General features: G+C 41.2%; 1 protein-coding gene across 13 annotated transcripts in view; it reads right to left on the reverse strand.

Annotated features, from left to right (window-relative positions):
* Nucleotides 1-1,840: 1,840 nt before the first annotated feature.
* cacna1g (calcium channel, voltage-dependent, T type, alpha 1G subunit) overlaps nt 1,841-27,096 on the reverse strand; it is a 183,307-nt gene continuing 158,051 nt past the window's right edge. For 4 of the 13 annotated variants that reach the window (XM_053854163.1, XM_053854156.1, XM_053854152.1 and 1 more), the window contains 12 exons: nt 18,327-18,475; nt 17,897-18,006; nt 16,503-16,636; nt 14,928-14,998; nt 13,379-13,457; nt 12,592-12,713; nt 11,666-12,085; nt 10,351-10,503; nt 9,333-9,455; nt 8,287-8,494; nt 6,219-6,388; nt 1,841-3,560 (listed from right to left, as the gene is read on the reverse strand). In XM_053854163.1, coding sequence (XP_053710138.1) covers nt 2,592-3,560; nt 6,219-6,388; nt 8,287-8,494; nt 9,333-9,455; nt 10,351-10,503; nt 11,666-12,085; nt 12,592-12,713; nt 13,379-13,457; nt 14,928-14,998; nt 16,503-16,636; nt 17,897-18,006; nt 18,327-18,475 — 2,708 coding nt within the window. In that variant the 3' untranslated portion in view covers nt 1,841-2,591. Of the gene's footprint in view, nt 3,561-3,840; nt 5,589-6,218; nt 6,389-8,286; nt 8,495-9,332; nt 9,456-10,350; nt 10,504-11,665; nt 12,086-12,591; nt 12,714-13,378; nt 13,458-14,927; nt 14,999-16,502; nt 16,637-17,896; nt 18,007-18,326; nt 18,479-27,096 lie in introns of those variants that run through there. The other 9 variants (XM_053854164.1, XM_053854157.1, XM_053854151.1 and 6 more) reach the window with 7 other exon arrangements.

The following is a 27,096-nucleotide window of genomic DNA, read 5'->3' on the forward strand; positions in this document are numbered from 1 at the left end:
TGGGATTTTATACAATAGTTTGTCTCTATGTTGTTGAGGATGTTGATGATTTGATAGCTTCTTTTCAGGCAGCTTTCCTTCAAATGTTTGGCCGCTTCCTTGTGAAGTACACAAAGTCAGTCTGAATTCGAGGCGATGTATATTGAAATAAAAAGGCATGAGGCAAATATAATGTTTTTGGCACTATTGAAACCCGCCGGCATCAATATGCAGCCTACCAGCAAAATTAAGGGAGTGTGTACTTGTGTTTGCCTCTGGCTATGTGGGTTTCCTCTGGGCACTTTGGCTTTCATCAGCTGCAGAAGGATTCTCAACGTTGACATCTTCATTTCAGTCTATAAAGTTTTAATCGGGAAATTTCCCACAATTGGAGTCTTCTTGTGGAGATACATATTTTATGTGAGTGCAATAACCTACATCAAGAGATGGATTTAATATTAAGGGTGAAAGCACATCGACGCCTTTCCAGGCGACATTGTTGGGTACGAGCACTAACTCATGACGGGTGGGCTACAGCCTGACATGATAGCAGTCCATCTCACAGACAAATGCATGCAAGTAGGGAAACCCAAGCAAGTTCCATATGCTCAATGTCACGTACGGATCCAGAGGTTGCTGTTGGTACCCGATACGTAGCTCTAATGGTACACAAAGAAGACATAACAATGGTGGAAATTCTCTGTCCTCCAGTCGCGATATATTTAACAAGCTCACCAACCACCACGTCCTACAATGCTGCCTCTGTTACGTCTTTTGTGCAAGAGGTACATTGTCAATACTTCTTCCACAGTTGCCATGTTTGTTTTGGAGTTTGTCATAGTCATAAACGTTTAACTCTGGGCTGCTCCCCCTGGTGGATATTTTGGTGAACAGCAATACCAAGGCAAAGAACGCATGGCAGCATGTGATAAGTGACTGGAACATTGTTTGAAGCTTACAGGTACAATTTCATTGGTAAAAGGGAGCATAATGGCGTGTATCATAACATTGGTCCAGGGGCCACATCTGAAGAAGTCTAAATATGTATAATGGGCTCTAATTCAGATTGAATAAATACATCAAAACATAAGGCATTTTCGATGGATGTCGATGACATGAGCCGCGGTGATGCAAATTCTTCAACTCGACAGGATGCAAGCAGATGAGAGAGGCTCAAAAAGAAATCTTAAAGAATGTTATTTTCTGCTAAAAGCCAACTGTGGACACTTCAGTCAATTGGGTTTGGCCCATGACTTGGACGACGTGAGACATTTCGGCCCCGTGTGAGATTGAGCTCGACACCCCTGATCTATTATATCATTGCAAGATCGATGGTGAAATCCTGAAGACATATCGGTGTGTCCCACTAGTGCTTGGCTTGGGAGACAGACCAGATTCCAAAATATAAAAATACACTGTGTTTTCATCCATTTTATATTCACAACTCATCTTCAGTGCTGTTTGTGACCTTTTGACGGTGGACGTGACAAATGAAAAACATCCTCATTTTGCCGACTAAGAAAAGCAGAGATTATTATTGACGATTGTCAAAAAGGAGCGTGATGACAGGATTTTAGGAATTCCACTGGAATGAAAGCGACGTAACTCATAAACAATAATTAGTCATAAGTAAAGCAAAATAAATCAAATGACAGTGTTTCAGTTTGAGCTGCCTGTTGAGACGTCGAGGGTGTCTTGTTGTTCCGCTAACTCGGTTTAAGCCCCGGTGACCCCTTATTTCCATCCATCATGATATGCACACTGAGCACTTGATGATAATGTGACTCCACTCTGAGCGCAGCGTACACAGACGCACAAAGTCACAAAGAAAGCCACGAGGAAACTATAATCAAAAATTGCTTGAAAACAAAGTGCTGGCACTCCTGAGAATTCAAACAGAAAACAGAACAGCGGGGGGCGCCGCCTGCCACAGCCGCAACAATCAAACCACAAGTTGAATTTGTGTGCTTAAAAATCCAAGCTCAGTTTAATGACTTGACTTCTTTTTTGTTCAATATATATATATATATGTATATATATATATATATTAGTCCTACAAATACATGATTTTCAGCACTTTGAAAACACTTTCCTTTGTTATCCAAGAAAGCTAGAAATATCCTACAGTGAAAAAAAGACAAAGACAAACCATTTTTTTTTGACAATAAAACAGAACCACATGAAAAGAACAGAACGACAAAGAAACCATCATCCTGTACAAACACTATGGCCCAATAATTTAAGAAAATAGTGTCTCTAAAACGTTCATATTGCTTTGTACTTCCGCTGACCGGCCACAGAGCGAGCTGGCGCCAACACCAGGACTCACGGGTGTCACTCCAGAGGTCAGGGGGTTCCAGCTGCTGCCAGAGGCATGCAGGCATCACAAAGGAGAGACAGTCAGGTGGCTGCGGTGGTGTTACCTCCTCTGTTTGTATTGGCAGTAACGATACAAAGACAAGGGATGGTCACATGACTACAGTACTGCACTCCTTAATTAAAACCGAGGACATTTTTTAAACTGTTTGTTGGCGTTTTTACGCTCTACAGCATTACTAGGATATCACGATACGCTGGTGCATCGTGTGTGTGTGTGTCAACACTGTGTGTGATCAGTGGTCAGACGTGGACTTCTCGAATGAGAAACTGGGGAGAGTCAGTAGTTTGGTGTTAGGGTTCGGGGAGCCGCTGTCCTGTCCTGACCCCTCTCCAACACCCATGTCAAAAGAGTCCTTGGAGTCACTCGACGGCACCCTCCTTCTTAAGCAAGTCTCCTGTGTCGGCAGAGGAGACGGCATCACTAAGGCCGCCAACCCACCGAACCCCAGGTTGGGATAAAGGCCAGCCTGGGCCTCCAGTCCTTCAGGGGGGTCCACAGAGATGCATGGAGGGCTCATTTTCTTCTTGCGACGTGGTGAAAGAAGGGAGGTGTGGATTTGTAAACTGTCAGCTTGTGACACAAAGCCTGAGGAGGTGGAAGCCGTGCTGCGTTGCGGACTGGACTCCACTGAGGAGCACAACTCCACAGAATGTCGCCGTGGGTCGTCCAACCACGAGTGAGGGCGAGGGCGGGGCAGGAGGCTGCTGCGCCCCTGCGTGTCAGCGCTGTGGTACCGCTTCAGCTGCCTCAGACACGGACTCCGGCTCTGCTGAGTGTCTGTGAAACTGTAATCCTCGTTGACAATGTCGCAGCTGTCCACCTCAGAGCTTTCGGCGTCACTGCCTGCCAAAGCCGCACAAGTAATGAGGGACACCTCCTGATCCACCAAGGCCTCATCCTGTTGTGGTCGAGCTGGTGGGAGCGGGACAGGCGACGGGGGGCAGTGGGGTGGCTGGCCCTGATGCTGAGAGTGCACGCTGCTGACAGGTGAAGGTTTCGGAGAGACACCCGGCATGGTGGGGATCACGCCGAGAACAGGCTGATGTAGATGATGATGGGAGGAGGGGGAAGGGGTGGAGGTAGAGGAGGACGAAGATGAGGAGGGGAGTGAGGGTCCCAGAGAGGCCACATTCACAAGTCCTTCACTGCCCTCTCCTCCATCTGAACACAGGGCCTCCTGAGAGTCAGTAGACACTGCAACCTGCAAGATGAGGTCATGGAGGGAAGTGATAAAATATTCAGGAAGGGAAGGAGGTAAATGTGCAATGAGAGTGGAGGGAACGGTTGGATGGATAGGGAAGGGGGAAAAAATGAGAGCGGAACAATTGTTAGTGTGAGGCAATGAAGACGAGACGTTTGGGTCAGAGTTCACAGTCTGGTCAGCAGAATTCACAATTCCTGGCCTGATGACAGAGCTGGATGAGTCTGGAGCATCACTGGAGAAACTTTTGGCAGTATATTTTGTCATCGTTTTTATTCAGCAAACTTTCAGCTATGACTGAGGTTTGTCGTTTGAATACGTTCAATAAACATAAGGAGGGAGAAATGGTTGTTATGGTTGTGGATGCCAATTTACTTGAAGCAGTGGAGCATTGGAGATGTGAAAATACAGTTTTAAGAACGTATCAATATATATATTAAACTTATCTATATATTTTTATAATGATACTGTCTTCTTCCACATCTGCTTGACTCACCACATTGCCCAGGTCTAGTTAGTAGCCCACAACGCACCAATGCGTTTGATGCCTCTTACTGAAGTATTTACAACCATTGTGAGAGTCCACAGAGCCGCTGAGGTCCCAGTGACATCTGGTAGGATGCTAAGCATTTACACCACATGCCTTGGGATGTAGCTTTATTTTCATAGTAAAGTCGAGATTTATTTTCTTGTGCAGCAAAATTGTATTTGTTTACATCAAGGAGCAAAACTTGCGCGGCATAAAGCAGACCTGGAGTGTGTTCATAAAGACATTTATGCAGCAGGCATCTGTTTGAGAGATTTGTTTTGTGTTGTTTCTGAGTTGAGAAATATATGAGATGGAATCTTGAGGGAGACATAGAAGTGAAGGTCATTCTTTAAAACAATAGATTTTCCGAATTTAGTTAGTTTTTAGATGATTACTTAAGCTTTCACTTCCAGTCTGTCTTTCTTTTATTTGGCAAATCACTTAAATCCTGAAGAAATGATGAACTGAGTTTCCCTCCCTTCCCTAGTGAAAGAAGCAGTGTACTCATGTGTGTAAAAAATGATTTACTGTTTTACATTTTGTTTATCACCATTACTAAAAACAAAAACTCAACAAAAAATGTTAGAATATCTACATAGACTTATCGCGTTAATTGAATAAAATTGAATGTTGGGGGTTTAGAAAATATGAGAACTAAATCTGCATTTTGGAAAAAAATAAAATAAATAAATATATATATAAAATCATAAAGACACGTTCAAACGTTTCAAAGAAGGCACATTCTGTGGATTATTCTTAATTGTTCAATTGTGACAAGATGGTTTAAGTATTAGCAGAGTATAACAACCGTATAACTCAAATGCTGTGCTGGTGAACTTTTTGCTTTTTTCTTATCATCAAGATTAAAAACCACTGTGAACTTTGATCCACACCAAACCCTCTGACTTTTGGCCCCAAATGTACTGGCAGCTTTTCGTACATATTAACATCAGACTATCAGCCAAGAGTCAGAGGGTGGACGGAAAGAATATGTTAAATCCATAACTCAAAAGATGATAAACCAACCCTCAACTAGCCCTATAAAATATAGCTTGATAAATACAAAGGGGGCTTCGTTTCTGCTTTTTTTTTTTTTTTTTTTTTTTGTGGGATAACAGTGATCCCATGCGGCGTAGAGCAGTACTACAGTCACAAGTGCAAAATATTCATCGTTCATCGTATATGTCGGGGCAATATAAAATGGTTTGATCACTAGAGATGTATTTGTATAAATACACATTCCCTGAGTCAAAAGAGCTATATTCTCTTGGAGTGAAAAAGGGAAAAAAAAATAGAAAAAAAAAGCAGAAAAAAAAGATGCAATAATAAATAATTGGAGCATGAAGAGTGACGTGTACAGGTATGCCGCCTTAAACTCTGAGGCTTAACTATGAAGCACAGTAAGTCCACGAGGCTGAACTTGTAAAGTCATCTCAGAAACAGGAGTGTCTGTGTCTGAGCAGCAGTTGTGACTGAGGCGGCATTTGAGGCCCGCTTCGCTGGGATTGGTGGAGAAAGGGCAAGGAACAAAGTGATATATGAGAAGATTAGTTTGAGTGAGAAAAAGGAGAAAAGAGAAGAAAGGAAAATATTAAAGCATGCAGCCAGTCCGAGCGTGAGGAACGCAGTAAAATGTGGAATACTGTGACGGACTCATAAGTTATGTGACTTGTGTTGAAGAATTCTTTCATATGATGTGGATTCAACAGGAAAACCCCATGCATAGATGAACTTTATCAATGCATTTGCTGAATTATTTTCTTGATATGTCTCTGTCAATCTGTAAAAGTTCAGTCATGAAATTGAATATGTAATACAACAAATCACAATTCAATAGAAACTGAATGACCTTGAATACATTGAATCCACAGTGGGACTAATAAAGGACATCTGATCTGATCTAACAACAGTAGAAAACCATGATGTATATAATGACTGAATAAAGAACTATCAAAATTAATATATTGCAGGATGAAAGCAGGTAATGGTAGTTGTTAAAGAAAATAAGGATACATGGAAATATATATTCTTGGGCATTAATATCAAGGCACATACAAAATGAGATATGAAGTAGCTTTATATATAAAAAAATAAATACATTTAAACTTTTGAGCTGAAAGGGTGGTTACCTGTCTGCGTAGCGTGCGACTCAGATTATGGATGCGCCTCGGAGGGGGGAGTCGGGGGATACACTCTGAGTCCGAATGACTGTGCGGGCTGATGGGACGGAAGAGGTCTGAGGGGACCATCAGCTGGTGAGACATATCCTCTGGCTGTGATCGCACCGAGCCACTGGAGCCTACAGACCAAAAAGACTTAAGTCATCTGGAGAAACGTGGCTAGCGTTACTTGCTAAAATGATTCACTCTAGCCCCAGACCGAACACCTTGAAATACCAAGCCACGGAGAAACGTCTTTAGTTTTGTCTTTCAGTTTCGACTTACAGTTGGAGAGATGGTGATCTTGTGCAGAAATACAATTCTCCCTCAGTAATGATGAAGGAGGGCCATCGAGAGGCGGTCATGGTATAAAGGGTTTTTACGGCTGTCTGTTCCGTACAGCAATTCCAAATGGCTTAGTATTCCAGAGAGTGTCTGTCTTTGTGACTTTTGTTTTAAAAGCCTTTTTCATCACCTGTGCTCATGACATCAAGGCTGCGTCCTGAGGACAACCTTGTAATGGTCGATTTTACAGGGAACATAAAGTTGCCTCTTTGCAGGGTTCATTGTGGTTACTAGTATTGAAACAAAAGGCATCCCTGTTTACAACTGTCAACTTGCTGACAGAAGATGAGAAGCAAGGTGAGAAGCAGAGGACATACAGATGGACAACCTGGCACAGTCACACAACTATGGTCAGGAGTCCATGGACACACACGTACTGGAGAAATCAAACTTATTATTGATCATGTTTCGCAAAGAGCGTGAAGGCAGGGTTTCAAAACCAAACACGTAACTGGTGGCATTTAAGCAGTTAGCTATTAGCCACTGTGATTGGTTGGCAGCTGGACTAGAAAAGCATCATGGGAACTGTTTAGGTCATCATAATTGGGTTGATCGTCGGTTTGTACAAGTTGTACTATTGTCCACAGTAATCATTAGATGGTGCTTGGAGATCGTGTTCCACCCCTGTGTTCTAAAATCGAATAATTATTAAAAATAAATTAGTGTTATCATACCCTAAAATGGATGGCCTTCCTTTCCCATTTACAGCGGAACCTCGGTTTTTGAATGTCCCAGACTTCGAACAAATCAGAGTTTTTTGTTTTTTTTTGAGATTTTTTTGCTTCTGATTTCGAACGAAAATCCAGAACTCGAACGCCCCCGAAAAAAGCTGGAAAAAACATAACTTACGCAGACCAATCAGCTGACCCACCACGTGCTTTGTTAATGTGTATAACGCAGCCTCTGTATGCAGAGGTGTCCCTACATCTACTGACTGTTTTTTCTTCATATTGTGGTGTAAAACCTTTCCTGTCTCCGCACTGGAGTCTGGGACAGAGCGTTACTTGGTTTACGACTTTGTCACAGCCAAACTGCACAGAAGCGCACATTCAGAGCTGGACACGCACCGGGCACCTCTTCACTTCTGGAGAGACGTCACTCACTCGGCAACCCCTCCCACATGCAGCGGCCACACACATAGAGGAACAGCGCACCTGCAGCAGACACTCTACATTCACTCCTACAAAAGACTATTTTAAGGCTTGGAACGCATTATTTCTTTTTCCATTCATTGTAATGGGAAAAATCGATTCCGATTTCGAACAAATCGCTTCCTGAACGGCCTTCTGATACGGATTGTGGTCGAGAACCGAGGTTCCACTGTAGTTGTATTCAATATTAAAAAAAAGGATATGGCTCTCATGGATTCACATTTTAAAAGTAGTTTCTTTCGTCCCTCTCAGTCAAAAAGGTTCCTGGCCCCTGTTACTGTATGGAGTAAGTCGCGCCACCAAACTGACTTGTTCAGTGGGAGATACTTGAAGAAATCAATGCTAATTTTCCCGTTTATTTATGGTTGTTGTTTTAATCACATGTCCACGAGTGAATGTGGATGGGGTTCGTGTGTGCTGACTTGTCAGGCATGATGATGTATCGCCCAAAGAAAACCCGTAGGCAGGCAACTTCACTGTCATTGCTCCAAAGGAGGTGACAGTGTAATTACAGGAATCAATCTTCCGTACAATAGCTTTACCTGATGGGACTCTGTTGGACCCATGCATACCGTGGGATCCCTGTGTCTGTGCTTGGAGCTGTGCTGAGCCAGATGCTGGTAGTCCACGAGGCTCTACAGGTAAGAACATGTAGCTGTCATTGGGAAGGGAGTGCGTGCGTCCCACTGCAGGCTTCCTGACGGTCAGCAGGTTTTCCTCCAGCGGCTCCCGTGAGCCGAGCTGCTCTGGCTGTGGAGAGAGAAGGAAGTTAGCGACCGTCTAGCACAGTGAGAACTTCAACTTCAGCTACATCAAGCACTCAAAACCCCTTATCCTTAACACTGACAATGGACACAGAGGCAGGTGTCTTCAATCTACACAGGGGACAGACGAGCACACGGCAGTCACAGATCACTGAAACAAGTTTCTTTTTTTTTGTTGGTGTCCCTGGTTAGTTTGGGTCAACATGTTCCGTGATTGTGTCAAAATCAAATGGCAGACGGGAGTGATCCACAACGTTAGGAGACAGAGGAACTCACAAACACAGGTCGAGGACACGTCCTAAAGGCGGTTAAAGCACATTGTATTAGGACAGGACATTAAGAGAAGGAAAGTTGTGGAGAAATACGTCGGAAAATAAAGTCAAAGGAAAGACGACTTCGACTGGCAGGCGAGGAGTCGTACTACTCTACCAGACTGGAAAGGTGGAATGAGAAAAAAGACACACGGTTAGATTCACAGGGTCTTTAAGTTCCACTTGTCTTCCTCCGCATCCTCACCGCACGTCTCTTGTCACCAATTGATCCGGTGACACGTACGGTCTGGAGCTTTAACGCAACATGAGACTAACAATAAGGACATTGATCATCCTGGATTATTCAGATGACCAACGTGATCGTCTGAGACAGTTTTAGTTAGATGCTGTCATTCACATGACACTGAACTCATTGTCAATTTACTGTCACAAAGAAGTAGCGACTAGAGGAAGGGCAAGTGGCTTGGAAAGACCATGAGAAGTAAACACGACGAAAAACTGCAGCAAGGAAAACGGGGCGTCGGCATGAAGAAATAGAGAAACTGCCAATACATTGCATTCCAGACTGGATAGAAAGAGGGAGTTAAAATCGTCAGGGCCCGAATCTTCTGTCAGAGCTAGAGACCAGGATGTCTCAGAGGCCAGAGACAAAGCTTCCATCTCCGCTAGAGGAATCTGGGCAGGAAGAGACAACGGCTGGTCAGCAGAAAGGACACAACGTACACTTATGTATACAAGGCTAGTCATCCATCTATCCTTCCATCCATCCATCCATCCATCCATCCATCCATCCATCCATCCATCCATCCATCCATCCATCCATCCATCCATCCATCCATCCATCCATCCATCCATCCATCTGCCGTCTTTCAAGCTTCAGGCACAAAAAATGATTCCCATGCAAGAATTACCAAACTCTTTCTGCTGACAGAGCAGAGCAGAATTCAATACAAACACATTCAGCCCTTTTAAAATTTCAGAGACTACAAGAATGCTAATCTTGTCATCTGAAATTGGCTCACTGGTATCGTCTGGGGATCAATAGCATATTGATTCAAGCGTTGCACTCACAACCCTTGTGAAAAATGACTGATCTGAAATTCAGGGGCATAGAGTCACATTGAGAGACTGTAAACATGTCTTTATAAAAATGAGATGAAACTGTGGACATCAGGGCTGGTTAGTGAGGGCATATGACATCAAAGAGGAATCCCAAATGACACTCAATAAACCAAATGAATTTTAGGTTTTTCCTCCATCGAAACATGATGTCAACTGATAAATCTTCAAAAGATTTTTGTAATGAAAATGATTCATAACAGCAGGGAAGAAAAAAAAAAAAAAAAAAAAAAAAAAATATATATATATATATATATATATATATATATATATATATATCACTCCAGGCTTATCAGTTGACAATGGTTAGATTATTTCTTCTAAAACAATGAACACAAACTTAGGTCTTAGAAAATAAAATAAAAAAAAAAAAAAAAAAAAAAAAAAAACAGGATTGCAGAATTGGCGTGAAATGAACGACTTATCAAAGGGTTTACAGTTTATGCTTGACCTTCTTATCGCAGCTGTGCTTGCGGGGCCTGGGGGGCAGCGCATAGAAGTGGCAGATAGAGCCGGACAGGTTGTCCATCAAATTCAACTCTCCCTCCATTGAGCCCTGGATGACCAGGGATACCGAGTCAAACAGCGCTCTCCTCTGGACAAACTAGGGCAATGCAAAGAGGGAGGGGAAGACAGCAGAAGGTGAAAGAAATTTGAAAATGTAGAAAATTAACACAAGGTGATACATTCATACACGTAGAGAAAGAGAATGGATCACAGTGAAATAGGACATTAAGTAAATCAAAACAAAGAAAAACAACGCAGATATAAAGGGTGAGTCAATGTCATAAACTGTACCAACTCAAGGCCCAATTCCTCACTCTATGACTGACACGTCTAATCTTACTAATCTTATACTCTTTGACTGAATCTGTACTGTTATTTATAAGCACAAGGGGGCAGTGTCATTCTACAGTATTTCACACACCCATACAGGGAGATAAACTTGAAGGAGAGCTGCAGGGGAAGACAGACCGTACACAGCCACAGCAAGACTTCCATTTCCTATCCCCAAAAATCCCCCGCTCTCTGCAAATAGCTGGTAAAGCGAACTGAGCTCCAACTTTCCCATGGCATCGTGACCTATCTACAACTGGCACGTCCAGACAGGGAGCAGCTGGACAGCACACGCAGAGACACACAAATACTTCAGCACGTACGGGTCAGTATGGTCAAAAAAACATGACAAGATGAGTTTACTCTCTGTGTGAATTATTGGATGTGGCACCAAGCGCAACAGTGTTCACCGATGTATGTACTGCATGTTGTGATAACTCACCCACACAGAATAAGCGACAGTCTTTGTGACGAAATGGTGAAGAACAAAAACTCTCTGTTCATCTGGGTGAAATCTCTTATTTCCTCAAGTAGTTTACAATTAAATACAGTAAACATACTAAATGCAAGCCCTTATTATAATCGTATTTATCAGGCTTGGGCATATTACACTTGGATTTCACCTTCATTTACGCAGATCATCCATTAACTCATTACCAGCTGGATTAACCCCTTGATGCATTACCGGCCCAATGACTTTGAATAGGTACTGCCAGCAAAATCTCTCAAACTTAAAGGGGTTCAGATAAAGACTTAATTCAAAATAGGTGCTCAGTTAAGTTTCATACATTGGAGAAATAATTTTGCCTATGATAATGAAGACACTAAATTATTGCCTAGTTTTGATACCAGGTGACCAAAATAATATTTTTATAGTTTAGGGTTGGTTGAATAACAGGTTTTGACAAACAGGACACACGTCTCCTCACCTCTTGTTGGAGCTCCGGGTATGAAGGTGGCTCCTCAGTTACATTTACAGAGTCTCTGGGTATATCAGCAGCAGGTGTGTCGGCAGGTCTACTCCCTTCCTGCTCCTTGTCTCCTCCTCCAGTGCTTCTGCATGGGGAACCCCCCGAGCTTGACCTATCCACGGCGAGAGCCAGAGGGTTTAGCTGTGGCGACCTCGCCGCCCTCTCGCCCTCCGCCTGCAACTCAAGCTCCAGCTCGGCCTCCAACTCGGCCTCCTCTTTTGCTTCCTTGTTGCTCTCCTCCAGGTGCTTCATTAGAACAGCGATGACCACATTGACAAGTACGAACTGCGCAGTCAGGACGAAGGAGACAAAATAGATGGGAGAGACGACGGTGTTGTAGCAGGTGGTGGTTTCTTGTGCGCAGTCCCTCAGTGTGTCCTACAGGAATCATATCAAATTGTGTCAAATGAAATTCATTATTCATTATTCAATATCATTATCAATCAAGAATAGTCACATTTTAATTTTTTTCCCTTTTTCCCCCATAAATATAATTGAATATAAATAATAATTTGACGTGTTTTTTAACAGTGACGACAACAACAACAAGACATTTATATATACATATATATATATATATATGGGAAAAAAATGGAAGGTGCAATTTTAGAGTGTCCAATTAACCTAGTGGGCATGTGGGAGGAAACCGGAGTTCCTGGTTTCAAACCCTGAACCTAGTGTAAGCTCACCATTATTACATAACAACTTTTCCTGATATACATCACATTTATGAATGTCTGTTTTTGTTGTGGTGCTAAACAAAAATGACCCTCTTGTGGCAATGTCACTTGTCATTTTGCTGTTTCCCCACTACAAAAAAACAACAACATTGTCATAACAAGACTGGTGACGTAAATGTCATCTCACATTGGCAATTATTTTACCTTCATTATGCCATTCCAGTTGTCCCCAGTGGAAACTCGGAAAAGGAGTAGAAATGCCATTCCAAAGTTTTTAAAAGTGGCGTAGCGACCAAGGCCTTCGCATGGATGGAGCTCATCACATACTGAAAGAAAGAACAAAACTAAAATGAAGGATTTTGAGATTTGAATTCAGTGACAATGAATGCCAGTGGAGGTTGACAGAAACACTCATTCAAACTTTGGCATTTCATAAGATCATTGTTATTAGTAGTAGTATTTTTATTTTTTATTTTTACTTGCCCATTATATATATATTTAAATGATAAATTCTTACTTTCATTTAATTTATGTTTCACAATTTTATTTTTTATCCTTCAATGCCATCTTGCATTGGCTTTAAGGCAGAGGTGTCAAACTGATCCTCAAAGGGGCTTTTTTTGTTCCAACTAAACAAGCACACATTGGTCAACCAATCAGGTGTCAGCTGAAACAAGCAACACTTGACTGTCAAACAAAACTGTTGACTGAATCAACCAATGACAGCTTTCAGACTGGTGACCGCTTGATTGACCTGTAGCCACTGCAGCCCATTGAGGACCAATTTGAGTCCCCTGCTTTAAGGTAAAAATATGAATAAATAAAGTAAAAGATATAGAAGTTAGCTAATGCTTAACTTTAAAAGGGCACTGGTGATAAAAACAAAGGACAAAAGAGAGTGATAACAATGGACTCAGTCGACCCACTGAGGGTGTGATAACATCCGTATGAGGCTCATATCTGCAGACGAAGTGTGCAGTCATCTCCTTACTTAAGTCTCCGAAAAGCTCCACTCCCAATGCTGCGAAGATAAAGAAGAGCAGCATGAAGAGCAGTCCCAGATTTCCCACCTGAGGAAGGGAAACAGGAAGAGAACGGGATTTAGCTGCAGCAGAGCAAACACAGTCAAAACAAACCAGCGAGGCGGAGAATAACAAACAACTTATTCCAGCGAGAAAACAAGTTGGGAATAAAGAAGGTCAAGCTAGCTGCAGGAGAAAATGGAATAAAAGTAGTTTTAGCAACGGAAAGTTGCTGGGCTGAACCTCAAACAGTCTGCAGAACATCTTGTAATACAGAATATAAAACACATTTGCAGTGGAATACACAACAGTGTTAAAATATTCAAAAGACTGAGTTGAAAATATTGTTTTTGTACCAATTTTTATAAGAGATCACCAGCCCTTAGCGACACCGGAAACAGACAAAGTATCAGAAAACAGGTCCATTGTGATTATACTATTACATGAAAGTCAATGGACAAATGTAACCATTTATTCATGATCTAGGGTGATACAGTGCTGGAGTGCCCTGGAGACTTTCTGGAGATTTTCATCGAAACATAATTTATCATTTAAAGAGTGACCATGGGAGGTGAAGAAAGGAGTGTGTGTTAAACGTTTGGAGACACTCATGGTTGACCTGTGACAGAGGAGAGAAAGAATTGGATGAGGGATGTTTGAAATCAAAGCGCAAAGAGGTTCATGCTTGTGATAAATGAGGACATTGGGTAGGAGGACGCATACAGTAGGTGCAGGATACTGGCTTGGCAACCCTTGAAGGGAAATACAGATAGATGTGTTCATTATTTTTTTCTATACATAATGTATAATATGGATTGTAAATATAGGAAAATAATAAAATTTGGAGTAAACGCCACGCACAAAAAAGATACATTTTTTGTGTATATATATATCTCTTCTTATTTTTAAAAATAGCTACCATAATATTCAGCTCTCCTGCTGTGATTCTTTGGATTTCATTTCCCGCTGTTAGCCCTTTGTTACATGCTGGGGCTCTGTAAATAAGTTATTTTGATAGAGGTGCAACTCATCGGGTGTCTATTCTGAATACAATGATGAGCTGTTTAATGGACCGGGGTTTTTTTTTTTTTTTCGGCAGCGTTGCTGTAGATGTCGGCGCCAATTAGCGTGACACAGTTGGCAAATACGAGGGTGTTTTAATTATCAACTCTTTTGACAAGCTGTGAAAACTTTAGCCCGAAACAATGTCTCCATCTTTGATTCAGTGCTAGAGACACACACAAAAAAAAAAAAAAAAAAAAACAAGCTGAAAATATGACACAGGCGAACGTTCAAACGTTTATAAAGTCGTCCTAATCCACAAACAGCAACGGCTTTCAAATCCGCCTACACGTGTTCCGAGCAAAATAACTTTTTCATCACTGCAGGGCGTTCAGGAAACCGTTAGACCCCGGAATGGAAGAGAGCAAAAATACATTAATTGGGTGGTTATATTAGTGCCAGACCAACTTGGCTGACAGGGAATACAACGAAATATATGAAATATTCAGATCATACCTGTGGCAGGGCTTGCATAACTGTATCCAGCAGCGCTCTCATTCCCACCGCCATTTTCAAGAGCTTCAAAACTAAGAAAAAACACGTACAAGAGTCAGTAAAATGATTTGTTTGGACTCGACTCGGTCCACAACCTAAACATATTGGATTAATGCTGAACATCACCCACATGCATGAGAAATTTGAGTAGCTTTATAAAACATGGTGAAGCACGCTCAATTAAATATACAATAACTACACAAAGACTGCAAGAATCATGATCTACTTAGCTGGTTCTACTTGTTCTACATACAGTTGTACGCCAGAGGGTAAAGGGAAACTTCATTAACCTATGTTTTTTCTACAGCTTTTGCACAGACACTATAGATCTTATTGTAAGAGCCAAAGCGTTTGGGAACTTGAGGGAAAATTCATTGCTGAACAGACAGATTTGCAACCGCAACGATATGACTTGTTCACCCACTGTGTACAGTGGTGACAAGTGACAGTCTTGGTGGTTCAGAACATTCTCCAATTCCAGCACCTCAAAACCAGAAATCATCATTTCACCCAGGCCTTGGCCATGCTTCCCAAAACCAGGACTCTTGGTGTTCTCTTCTCAGCTGAAAGTCACCTCTAAAACTCGACCTCCCGCTCACACATACCCTCATTTTTCACACCCTGGCTACTGCCACTCCCTCCTTGTGGCTATCAGCCACAAAATCTCACATAAAATTCAGCACCTTCTAAGTGGCTTCACCTTTTTCTAAAGGGCAAAGACCTTAACTTTGACTTGACTCATTACTTTGGTTGTCTTGGGCTTGACTTGAGAATAGGGATAATAGGGACAATGGCGAATAGCTCCATCGAGGAGCCGTGAATTTGAAACAGATTGCTAGAGGGGAAAAGGCTGTGTGTGTAGTCGACTGACTCTTCTTATATGATGAAGATGAAGCACCGTGAGCCTCACAAATCAATACAACAACACATTCTAACAACTAATGCTTCCAAACCCTGGTGAGTGAGCTGTCCGTTTGCCTTAAAGTTCCTCTCCCAGCTCCTCATTCTATCTTTCATCAAGAACTCTATCTCTCGCCCACAGACTCTAATGCAAAGGCCATTAGAACTTTCCTCTCATTGAGCACTTTTTGACTCGTTTATCAGGAGCTCTTTTTCCAAAGTCCCCACCACCAGACTGTAATCTATTTTCAGGTCAGATGTTATTAATCATTCCTGCTACCCTGCTCTCTCCTCATTTACTCCCTCAATACATCTTGCCATTTGAAACTCACACAAACTCCTTTACATTCCCGCTGCACTGTAGACATGGGGGTGGAAAAATAGCCATAATTCTTTTATCTTGCAAAAGCTTTGACACTTCATACTGAAAATATATATGCATAAACTATGAAAACTAAATCCACTAATATAATGGTAATAAAAACCTCAACATCCTGTTCTTTGTCAGTTTCATTTCTGTTTTCATGCAGACTGACTCTAAGTGTGCAAAACACACCCAGAAAGCAATGCAACATGCCAACAAGACTCTCCAACACCGAGGCATCTCCAAAATGGGTGCAACGTAGGTGTGTGTACCTCGTGCAATTCGCAACACTCTCATTATGCGAATGATGGTGGGGTTAATAGGGAGTGACGCGTTGACCTCGATCTCCTCAAGAGTGATGCCCATGATGGACAGCAGTACGATGGCCAGATCCAGCTGGTTCCACCTACATACACGCACACACACACGCGCGCGCACACACACATATGCAGATTGTCATTTTTCAGTTCCAGTGCCTCAAATCTCGGAACAACCTCGGAAGAGCTGGTGCAAACTGCTGTTAGATTCTGCTCCATAACTCATTTGACTCCTGCAGATAAAAGTGACAGAATAAGAAGAACACAATGACCAGATTCATATCCGGACCCCGAAAACAGTTAATGTGTGGCACGCTAGAATAAAGGAAAATAAACATTTATGAGCCAGAGTTTTTGCACGACACATTGCCAGATGTGTAAATTTAGCTTGTTTTCTCGCTGACAGTTCTGCCACTTTATTTTTCATTTAACTTCCAAGTTTTTGATGAGATTTTTTGAAGTTTTTATCTTGTTCTTTTTCTTTTAGGAGGTGCTGTTGACGTCTTCAGTGGACACTTCTTTTTCTCTCTGAAATGGTTGCAATGTTTTTATGAAAGCGATTGTCCCAGGAGAGTTATCGACATTCGAGTTACAGAAGTCAACTCCCCTGTTATACCTAACTGACTTCCTTCCATTTGTGTGGTGAACTTAGATGCTCAGCCCATATTTTGGGATGGAATGAAGTAGATGATCTACCTCACTGTTGGCGGTCAAGATGCAGCCCAACCAATATGAAGTTTTGTGGTGTGACCCACTTTTCAAGGCCACCAGATAAGGAACCATTCAGGAGTGATGATATATGGTTCCTAGCTAAATAATGGTTATACGTTTCAATAGCCACAATCACCATCTTGTTGAAGTGTGTGCATTCAAATGGCTCAACAGATCTGGTGAAGCTGGCGCGCACACGACCCCAAAAGTATGCTGTAATGTTCTCTGGCAAAGAAAAAGGACGCAGCGGAGCCACTGGTGGTCATTTCTGGCCCAACAGCTACTGCTGAGATTTGTGTTTGCAAGTGAATTCCTGATAGTGTGATGTGTGGCGTTATTGTGTGGTTTTCTGAAGGACGCCAAAGATTTCAAAGCAATGAAATCATCTGAGGCTGCGTGTTTTACGAGCGCTTAATGAGGCTGTTTGTATTCATGCAGGCTTCACTCAGAAATGTACTTGAGGACTTGAGGAAAAACCTATATTTCATCTCTCTGAAAGCAGCTTTTCCACAACAGTTTTTTCCAAGGTGGCAAAGTCGATCAATTTAATCGCAGCAGACATGGGCAAACTCTCGGGCTGATGTGGCTCAAGGACGGTGAATCAGGCCGTACGATGGCTAGTTCTCTATGGTACTCACTTGTCTTTGAAAAAACGCCTGAAGCCAAATGCCACGAGCTTGAAGACGGACTCCAGAACAAAGATGAGCGTGAAGACGTAGTTACATATTTTAAGTGCTTCGTCCAACTCCTGAGAGAAGATCAGAAATACATGTCATCAAACTACAAGTTTGGACATTATGACAACACTGCCAAAGTAGTACAACAACTCAAGGGGTCACAGATGTGGTGAAACAATTTCTCAGGATCAGCCACCTTGCCAGTTCTTCTCTTTGCAATATGGCTGGGGTCACCACTTCACATTTCCTCCTAAACTGCTTCCTTTGATATCTGGTATGTCATTACTCATTGGGTTTCCTGTATTTATAGTTCTTGGGCTGCATCCAGTTTTCCTTGGTAACTATTTGTGTATTTAATTTCTCACATTTTTTAGTGGGTGTTTATTCATACCTTCGGCTGCTGGTAGTGCTCCATGGACATGGTGATGACGTTGAGACCGATGACTATGGTGATGAACAGATCCAGGTAATGGCTGGTGCACATCTTGTGGATGAGGAGACGAGTAGGGGAGTAATCGGAGTAGTATGGTTTACTCTGAGCTTCTGTTGGAAGTGGGTATTGGCAGGGGGGGTTGAGGTGTGGAGCAGGGAGGGAGGAAGACGAAAAGGGGGTGGGGGTGGAGTTCATCAAGTGAGATAGGTGGAATTGCGAAGAGAAACCTCACAGTAGAAACGTTGAGATTGCAGTCACCCAAGCTGGTATTTCAGAGGAAAGGGTTAGATACACAGTTCAAGACAAATTACAGCAACTATGTATTATGAAAAGAAAAAAAAAAAAACAGCAATAAGAAATGTGTGTGCTGAGAAGGTCTGACTTCTGATGCAAGGAATTTTGAGTTCATGGCGGTTCCAAATGCCACAAAGAGAGAGTCAGACGTTCTCATCTTTTACACTCACTTACTCTCAATAAAGTAACAACAATAACACATCCATATATATATATGGACTGTGTGCAGTGGGTTGGATTTTAACATGGGAGGAAGCTTCTACCCACAACAATACATCAGTGAGGGAGCAGATCGAGGGCACGGGGGGAGAAGAATGAGGCAAACTAAAATATACACTAAAAGTCCTCTGGGTTTCGCATGCCCTTCTCCCCTCTGTCCAATTACCTCCAGTAAGCAGCTGCACCTGAAGTGTCTGAATGATTCCCAACAGTGCATGGCTGTGCCAAGTGGGTTACCTAAAATTCCACCTCATAGCTCAGACCCAAAGTCGCTGACTAAGCTGAACTGTCAGCCTGGCCTAGGTTTTAAATATATCTGTGAAATATTTGTGGTTGTATTTAGCCAGAGCAAGGTGACTGTTGCTGAGGAGCAACTTAAAAAAATGTATTTGCTACTACATTTACAAGTGTGCCAACATAATGCCTTTTCCCAATGAATTAAGGGTAGTGTTGATCTACACTTCCCCGAAACATCACTATTTATTAGAATTATTATTAAATTATTTTGAATTATTTAGTCAACCCAAAGTATTTTGGTGAAACAGTTTAAAATATACTTAAAGATAAAACATAAAGACAAATATATGAAACTATATTTAAACTCCTTGAGCAGTCTCTGGCTGGATTTTCTTAAGTGCCACCAGATAAATGAGCCTGGCTTCTTGTTTTGGGTCATCATACTTGAGAGGTAATTTTTCACTTTCTGACACTGCCAAAAAAGAGAGACCCTCCTGGATAAATGTTGGAACTCGACAAGGTAAAGGGACAGCCAAATATTGTGACTTTTAAAATACATTCAGTGGAGCATGATAATAGTTCTGGCTGCTACTCTGAGGAATTACTCTTGCACCATGAGTCTCTCCTTTTTATGCATTCATTCTCTCTGGACAATTCAAAACAAAGACCCAGTGAGGAGACAGTGATGTAGAACCAAGGGTAACTAGCTATAGTTGAATTGGGGTCATATATTGTACCAACAACTGGTTCATTCACTGAGAATCTGCACCATGATACTTCATCATTTTTTGATGGCTCAGAATATTTTTATCTCTCAGGTTTGCAGGTGCAACGTGAGGTAAAAGTAGTAAGACCTTACTTCTCGTTCTATAGTCATTAAAAAAAAATCTCAACTGTGATATTATAGGATGCCCATAATTCACTATTAAGTGTGGATATGAAAAAGAAAAAAAGTGGATTTTTTTACACATTCCATTATTTTCCTTTATTGTTGATACATTTATTTTGTGAAATATGGCACTCTTTCTATTCCATGCTTGGCATTGATGGCTGTTGATGAATCTGAATTTTGTAGCAACAAAAATAGGCTAAAATAAAGTGGATTTCTTTCATTAGTTTTGTTAGGGTTTGGATTCCAGAGTCAGGTGAATCAAAAACAAAACCCGGATTGAAGAAGATTTTATGCCTTTGCATAAATAAATTAAAATATATAGGACAAAAGTAAAGATTAACTTTCCACAAATCTAGAAATAAGTAATGTCCTAATCTTTCCAATTTATCTTGTGGATACCATAGCTAGAACAAGATTGTAAGATGGTGGGATAAGATTAAAAAAAAAAAAAAAAAAAAAAAAAAAAAGTTGAATGTTTTTGTTTGACCATTTCCTCCTACACCCTTCACTGATGTAAAGTGGGGCTTCACCCATGAAAAAAAAAACAAAAAAAAAAACATGTGGCCCATGGTACCTTCTGCTTGCGTCTTCCTCCATGTGTACGAACCGTAACACACATTTCAATTCACCTGTCAGGGGTATCATCATTGGGACTTGGACCTTTTCACTTCTATCACCAATCACAACATTATCTTATTTTTATATTTTACGTTCATTGCTTACGTAACAGTAACCAGAGCATTGGTGAGGTGAAAATGTTCTGCTAGTAGAAAAGCAGCTAAAACTGGTCACCTGGATCAGTTGGAAATGAAATTGAAATGAAAGTGTTGAGCACAAGTGGAAAAAATGCAGGTGGTTCTGTCTCCTTGCAAAAAAACATGAGCCAAATCACATATCAGCTACTTGGGGAACAGTGGATGTGCAGGGAAAGTATTCCTCAGTACCTGCTATGTAGTACGTTTCATATACTCCTTGACAAGACTTTTTTGAGGCACTAGTCTTCCATGTCAAAGACAATCAAAACTTATTGGATGATGCGTCCGCAGAAAGGGACACTTGATCTGGTCCAGGCTGTTGTTATTTCTAGATGCCTTCAACTACCTACTGGCTAGTCTCCTGCTTGAGCCATCAGACCTCAGCAGCTCACCCAGAATCCAGAGCATCAACCTGTCTACTCGCCCAATAGATCAGGCCCAGTGTCCACCCTGGACATGGTTAAACCACTTGTGCCAGTGTTTCACCTCACTGCTACAATGCAACTTGGTTGACGTGTTCTGGTGTCTCCTTTTGAGGCACTCGGAGTCTCATAAGGAGTGAGCACCCTAGTCTTTCTAAGCAGACTAAAACTATGAGCATGTACTGTCCTGCCACTAATGAACTTCACTTAAACTACTTGCGACTTAAATGTTTTATGCACTTACCACACAGCAAAACTTTTCATGTCAGGCTGGTTATTTGATGACTGTTACGTATTCTGAAAATGTCCCATTCAGTTTCTCCTCAAATGTGATCAAATTGATAAGGAGAAAGTGCAGTATCTACAGAGATCACAAAGATCCAAATCCCTCTTGATGGAAGCTAAACATTGTTTCAAAAATTCAGATGCAAAACATTCCCAATCCATGAGCAACACCAGGAGCCAAGGATTGCCTCGCCTTACCTATGTCACCCATCGATGCCTAAGTTGTTCATAAATCATGAGCTCACCTCGACCCTGGAGTTGCTTTTGGATACATCCACGCTCAAAAACATAACTGATACATTTCTGAGGAGGCCTTCTTTGGGAAATACACAACTTTCCATAGTTGCTGACTAATGGGTCTGAACACCACAGCACAGGATGTAGGTAAAAATTGTTGAATCGGATATGTGGCGTATGGCTGTGGAACACAGTGGTCCTGAGGGTGCCTACTATGTGGTGGAGGTGTATTGAAAAGTACTGTGGAGTGATCATTTGAAGTGGAAAAACCAGTTTCAAATAGCCATGAAACTTTGATGAGTTGGTGTGATGGCTTTCTTTCTTCCATTTTTTTTTCCAATTACTCTTTGATGGAATACTCAAATGGTCTGAAGGATTCTTGAGATTCACTTAAAGGGAACTCACTTTAAATGGGGGCAAGTAGCACATGTGCATCAAAAATCCTCATGTCAACAGTCACAGTTCACGGGAAATAGATGTCCAGTGGTGTCATAATTTCAAATTAGGAAAGAACATTTCCTGTCTACCACATTTCCTGGCAGATTTGGGTCATTGGTGAGCTGGAGCAAAACCAAGCTGAAAGTAGGAGGATAGCAGATGGCCACAGTTGGCATTCAATAAAGTATGTTGAGTCCTTGCTAGTTTAAATGAGTGAAGCTTTTACATTTGGGGGGATCCTTGAGAATGTACAGATAACAGATAAATTGGGAATATAAGTAGCATAAGCAACAACCTTGCTTTACTTGGGTGAAATGAGCAAGCAAAGCCTTTCCAGCTGAATCATTTCTTTTATTGTTTAGAGTTGAGGCATGGATTTAAAAGGGACTTATTTATAATTCAATAAAGTAGTCCTTAGAGGAAGGATGGTGAGGTCAGTGTCACGTCCAGAGATGAGCTATCTCACAAGGCAACTCAACCTTACTCCTCCGGTGTCACATACTGATGTTGAGACAGTGGGCTATAGCGTCCTATGCTGACACCAAAGGCAGCCTTTATCATAGCATGTCAGCGCATTAAGCTTTCAATTGAAACACATGTCCCGACATCCGTGGCATATCCTGATGCCATATGTAGCACATCACGTAAAATAAATATGGATACGAGTGCCTGGCACTCACCCCCTGCTGGTAACACAGCACATCTTTTTGGGTCACCTGTGCGTCAACATGCAACGCAGAAAGCTCCATTTGTCATCAGCATAGGACGCAACGTCACCTTTGCCAGCATCAATATATTACACCATGTGAGTGTGGATGGGTTCCCCATTGATTTAATATCAGCTTCATTTGTGTCATTTGTGGAGTTGTTCTGTCTAATGCACGTCACTAGGAAGTCCCATCCATCTTGTTTGTTAGTCAGTAAGTCAGTTCATGACTTTCAGTTTATAACTTTCAATATAATGTGTGTTTACTCTGAAGCATATACGTTTTTACCAACTGACCGATGCCATGTTGTCAGTCAAAAGACGATCTCGCCTGAAACGTGACGTCATGATTTATCTTAGAGTTTGAAAATGACAACCTTTGGTACAAGGTGATATACTAGAAACGATAAATGCGATAAATGTTTTTTTTTTTTTCAACAGTGCACCAGCTATTGCAGCTGTCTGTAGCCCTTGCAAGATCAACTGATCAAAGTAAAGTAATTTGAGAGGGTTCACGGCAGAAAAGGTGGGCAAGTCAGAACGTTTTTTTTAACACGATGCACACCCTCCCATGGGATTTTCTGGTTTTGTATATAGTGTGAGAAAAAAGTAAAATGCCACCTGTCCTCATTTAATCTATATAAAGTCATGTGATTCAAGCCCCACACGTTTAGGTACTTACTTAGGTATTATTATGCTACTAGAACAGGAGAAAATTATTTCTTTTTAAGCTTCTTGATGGTGAGAAGAATGGCTGTGAAAAAAGAAAAAGAAAAAACAAAACAGCAGCACAGCGGCAGTAAAAGCAGCTACAGTGCCCTTTGAGTTGGAAGGAAATGATGGAAATGTTGGCAAGGCACGTCTCAATTTTGACACGTCTCAGACTAATAATTTGTGAAGATGCAGCAGCTGCTTTTATGCCTCTGTCCTTCATGGTGAATGGTTAAGTTATAAACCTCGAGACTCTGTGTCTGCAAGGAATGATGATTCAGCCGTCAACGTCGATGAGTAGTTGCCCAATTTTAATATCCGACAAACACAGATTCTCTGACAAATCAGGGAAGAGTAAAGAAACTGGATGCGCGGCTGCTTGGCTAAAACACCACAGACCTACAAAGGAACACAGGTTCAGAAAGAAAAATGGTGATGAGAAGTAACAGGACTGACGTAAACTGGAGAGCAACAGAGAACAGCACAAAAGAGAAGAGGCAAAGAAAAACATGATGAATACACACTCATCTGCATACAGTTTAGCAATCACACATTTTGCTGGTTTGCATGGGAGACTGACACACCTCTTTCTGAGTCATACTTGAGCAGAATGGGCCGACTGAAATGGGGAATTGAATGCTGTAACAAGCGGCACGACAACGTGAGTGAGGCGAGAACACAAAGTACAGCTGATGGAAGCAACTGTATTTAGCGTGTAATGGGATTCCAATTTAAATATCCACATCGCATGTTAAAAGCTTCTGAAACCCATATAAAAATTTCCGTGTGTAAATAAAAATAAATGACTATAGATCAGAGTATGACCTTCGCCATGCACCAATCCATCGGATGGCAGGAAGTCAAGTAAAACCTGCGACTGCTGAGTTGGACTACAGCAGAATAAAAATCTAAACTACCCAACTACCCACTACCCATGAAATATGCTACCTGTATGACTGGAAAAAAGAGAGACAATGCAAAAAAAATTTCTGAGCGAGAAAGATAATACTAAGGGGCATATGGCATAACACATATTCAAGTTGTATTCTAACAAAATAAATAAATAAATAAATAACCAAGGTGCATCTTTTGAAGTAGTATTTCCTAAAAAGAAAAAAAAAAAAAAAAGCATACCTAACCCTACATAAAAAATATCTAATTGAATGTACAGAAGGAAAAACACTGCTATCATGTTGAAAGAAATGTAATCTCCGTAAAATGGGGCATTCATTTAACTATGCACAGGTATGGGAAACAAGAATCCATCAAGAAAACAAGAAGCAAATTGTAGAATAACGCCAAGCACAAATTATGAAATGCAAATAAAAAAATGCAATTGTATTAAATTCAAATATTAAGCAAGACAAAAAAAAAACTATAAATGCATATTCAGCAACAGTATGAATGTATAGAAAATTAAACAATACAACATTAATTTTAAATATTTTTTAAATTAAGTTAAATATTTTTATCATGTATCAGGTGCTGTGATGAAGCAGTTTTTTTTTTTCTCACCACAGTAGACTGTGATGTTAAACAAAAAGAAATAATTTAACACGACAATAAAAGTGGCTACGTGGCCCTTTTTTTTTTTTTTTTTTTTAAGAAATAAATACATTTAAAACGTAAATAAATACCACTCATGTTCAAAACCAGTACATGGTGTGACGCAACTCAGCGCTGCATTCAGTGAAAACAAATTAGTTTCCTCACCTCACATGTGATTTTTCCCATCAGGCAATTTGACCAGCCATCAATCTTTGTAAAGGCATGTTATTTAATGAAAAAAGGCTTGAATATGTATGAATTGCAAGAAATTATTCTGTAATTTCTGAATAAAATATCCACTATTGTACAACAGAGTTGACTGCAGCATTAGATGAATTCAATAAACTGCTATTGTTCCAGCCTGTGTTCTATAGTGAAAAAACCTGGAACCCCTGAACCACAATGCTTCCATGAGGTTAAAACAAAGGAAAACACCAATGGTTTTCTGCAGGTGCAAACACCCAAAGAGTCTTGGAACATATAAATAGCATGTTTTGACCTCATGCTGAGTCTCACGCTCACACTCTCCTGATCTTCAATATCCATTCCTTCCTTGTGCTACTTCATTATTCTCAATAGCCTAAGGAGCGGGAGGATGCACAATCCAGGGTGATGTTTCTCTCAACGCCCAGGTATGATGGCAGAGGAAACACAGAGTTGTGGCGGAACTGCAGCAGAATATTCAGTTTCTACTGGGAACAGGGAAGTGAAGTTTGTGATAAATGTCGTGAAGAATGGGCCGATGCTCGACCTCCAAAATTAGCAACACGTAATCCATGTTCTCACGAATAACAGGTTCCGTCGACTGATTTGGAGTCATGTTCGCCGGTTGTGACGTCATGTTTACGCCGCTCTTTCACAGTGAAATGTGAATAACATGTCAGCTGTCAAGAAACATCAAAGACAAAACACCGCAACAGCTTTGTAGTAGCAGGGATTTGAAAATACACATTGGCAACTAACTCAAAGTCCCATTTTGAAATGCAGAATCCAGATTCACTCTACAGTGAGCAATGCCTATCTACTTTCATATCCTTTTTTTTACTGCTTTCTCTTTTACTGATTGTATTGTGCAGCCTACATGACAATGAGAAATAAAGCAATTCACTGGCTTTTGTCAAAACCCAAAAGTAACAACACAGTGGAGGATTTGCCTTTGCTTTGATGGATTAAGGAAGGTCTATATTAACGGTTGTACTTGGACATTTGGGAATCGTTAATCCTGCTAAACACCGCCAACTTTGAACAGTCTGCAAAAAGATATATCTCTTTAGATGGGTAGTCATAAATAAAATGAAATGGGAATTTAAGCGTTCTCATTAATCTAGTTTCATTCAAGTCCCACACATTGAATTGTCTTTGCCAGTCCTTAAAACTCAACTCTTCTCAGTCTTATTGCGTGTCGTTCAGAGTACGTACATTCAGAGTTTAAGTACGCATTTTCAAGCTCATATTCCATCCATAGGAAGCAGTTCACACATAGTTTTCTAACCATCTCGTGTTGGGCTAAGAGGGATCTACCTGCATTTCTGGGTTCTTGGAAAAGCCAAGATGCTCCCTGAGGCTGGGTGGATTATACACTCACACATCTGCACAGCACTGATGGTAGTGAACCTGATGGCTACTACACGGCGGCCTAGACTACGAAGCATTGAATGATGACCCCAAAAACATGGCAGATTCATCATCTTAAGAACCATAACACATTCCTCAACAGTTTGACCAAGGAGCTGGACCTCACCTCTGAGGAGCATGTGCTTAACGTTGTGGAATCCTTTAAAGTGCTGGCTGCTCACCAAACTGGGTATCGAACTACAGTGTTTGACAAGTAAATGTTGCTAAACAAACCAAGCAAAGTACAATAATAATAATAAAAGAAGTCAATGTCTGTCTACATGTTGAGTGTCTTACAGAATGCCTTACCTGACACTGATGTTATGTTCTATTTTCTATGTTGTCTGAACACAAGAGAATTAACCAGAAG

The sequence above is a fragment of the Synchiropus splendidus genome, chromosome 1 (assembly GCF_027744825.2).
Source record: "Synchiropus splendidus isolate RoL2022-P1 chromosome 1, RoL_Sspl_1.0, whole genome shotgun sequence".
Classification (NCBI taxonomy): Eukaryota; Metazoa; Chordata; class Actinopteri; order Syngnathiformes; family Callionymidae; genus Synchiropus; species Synchiropus splendidus.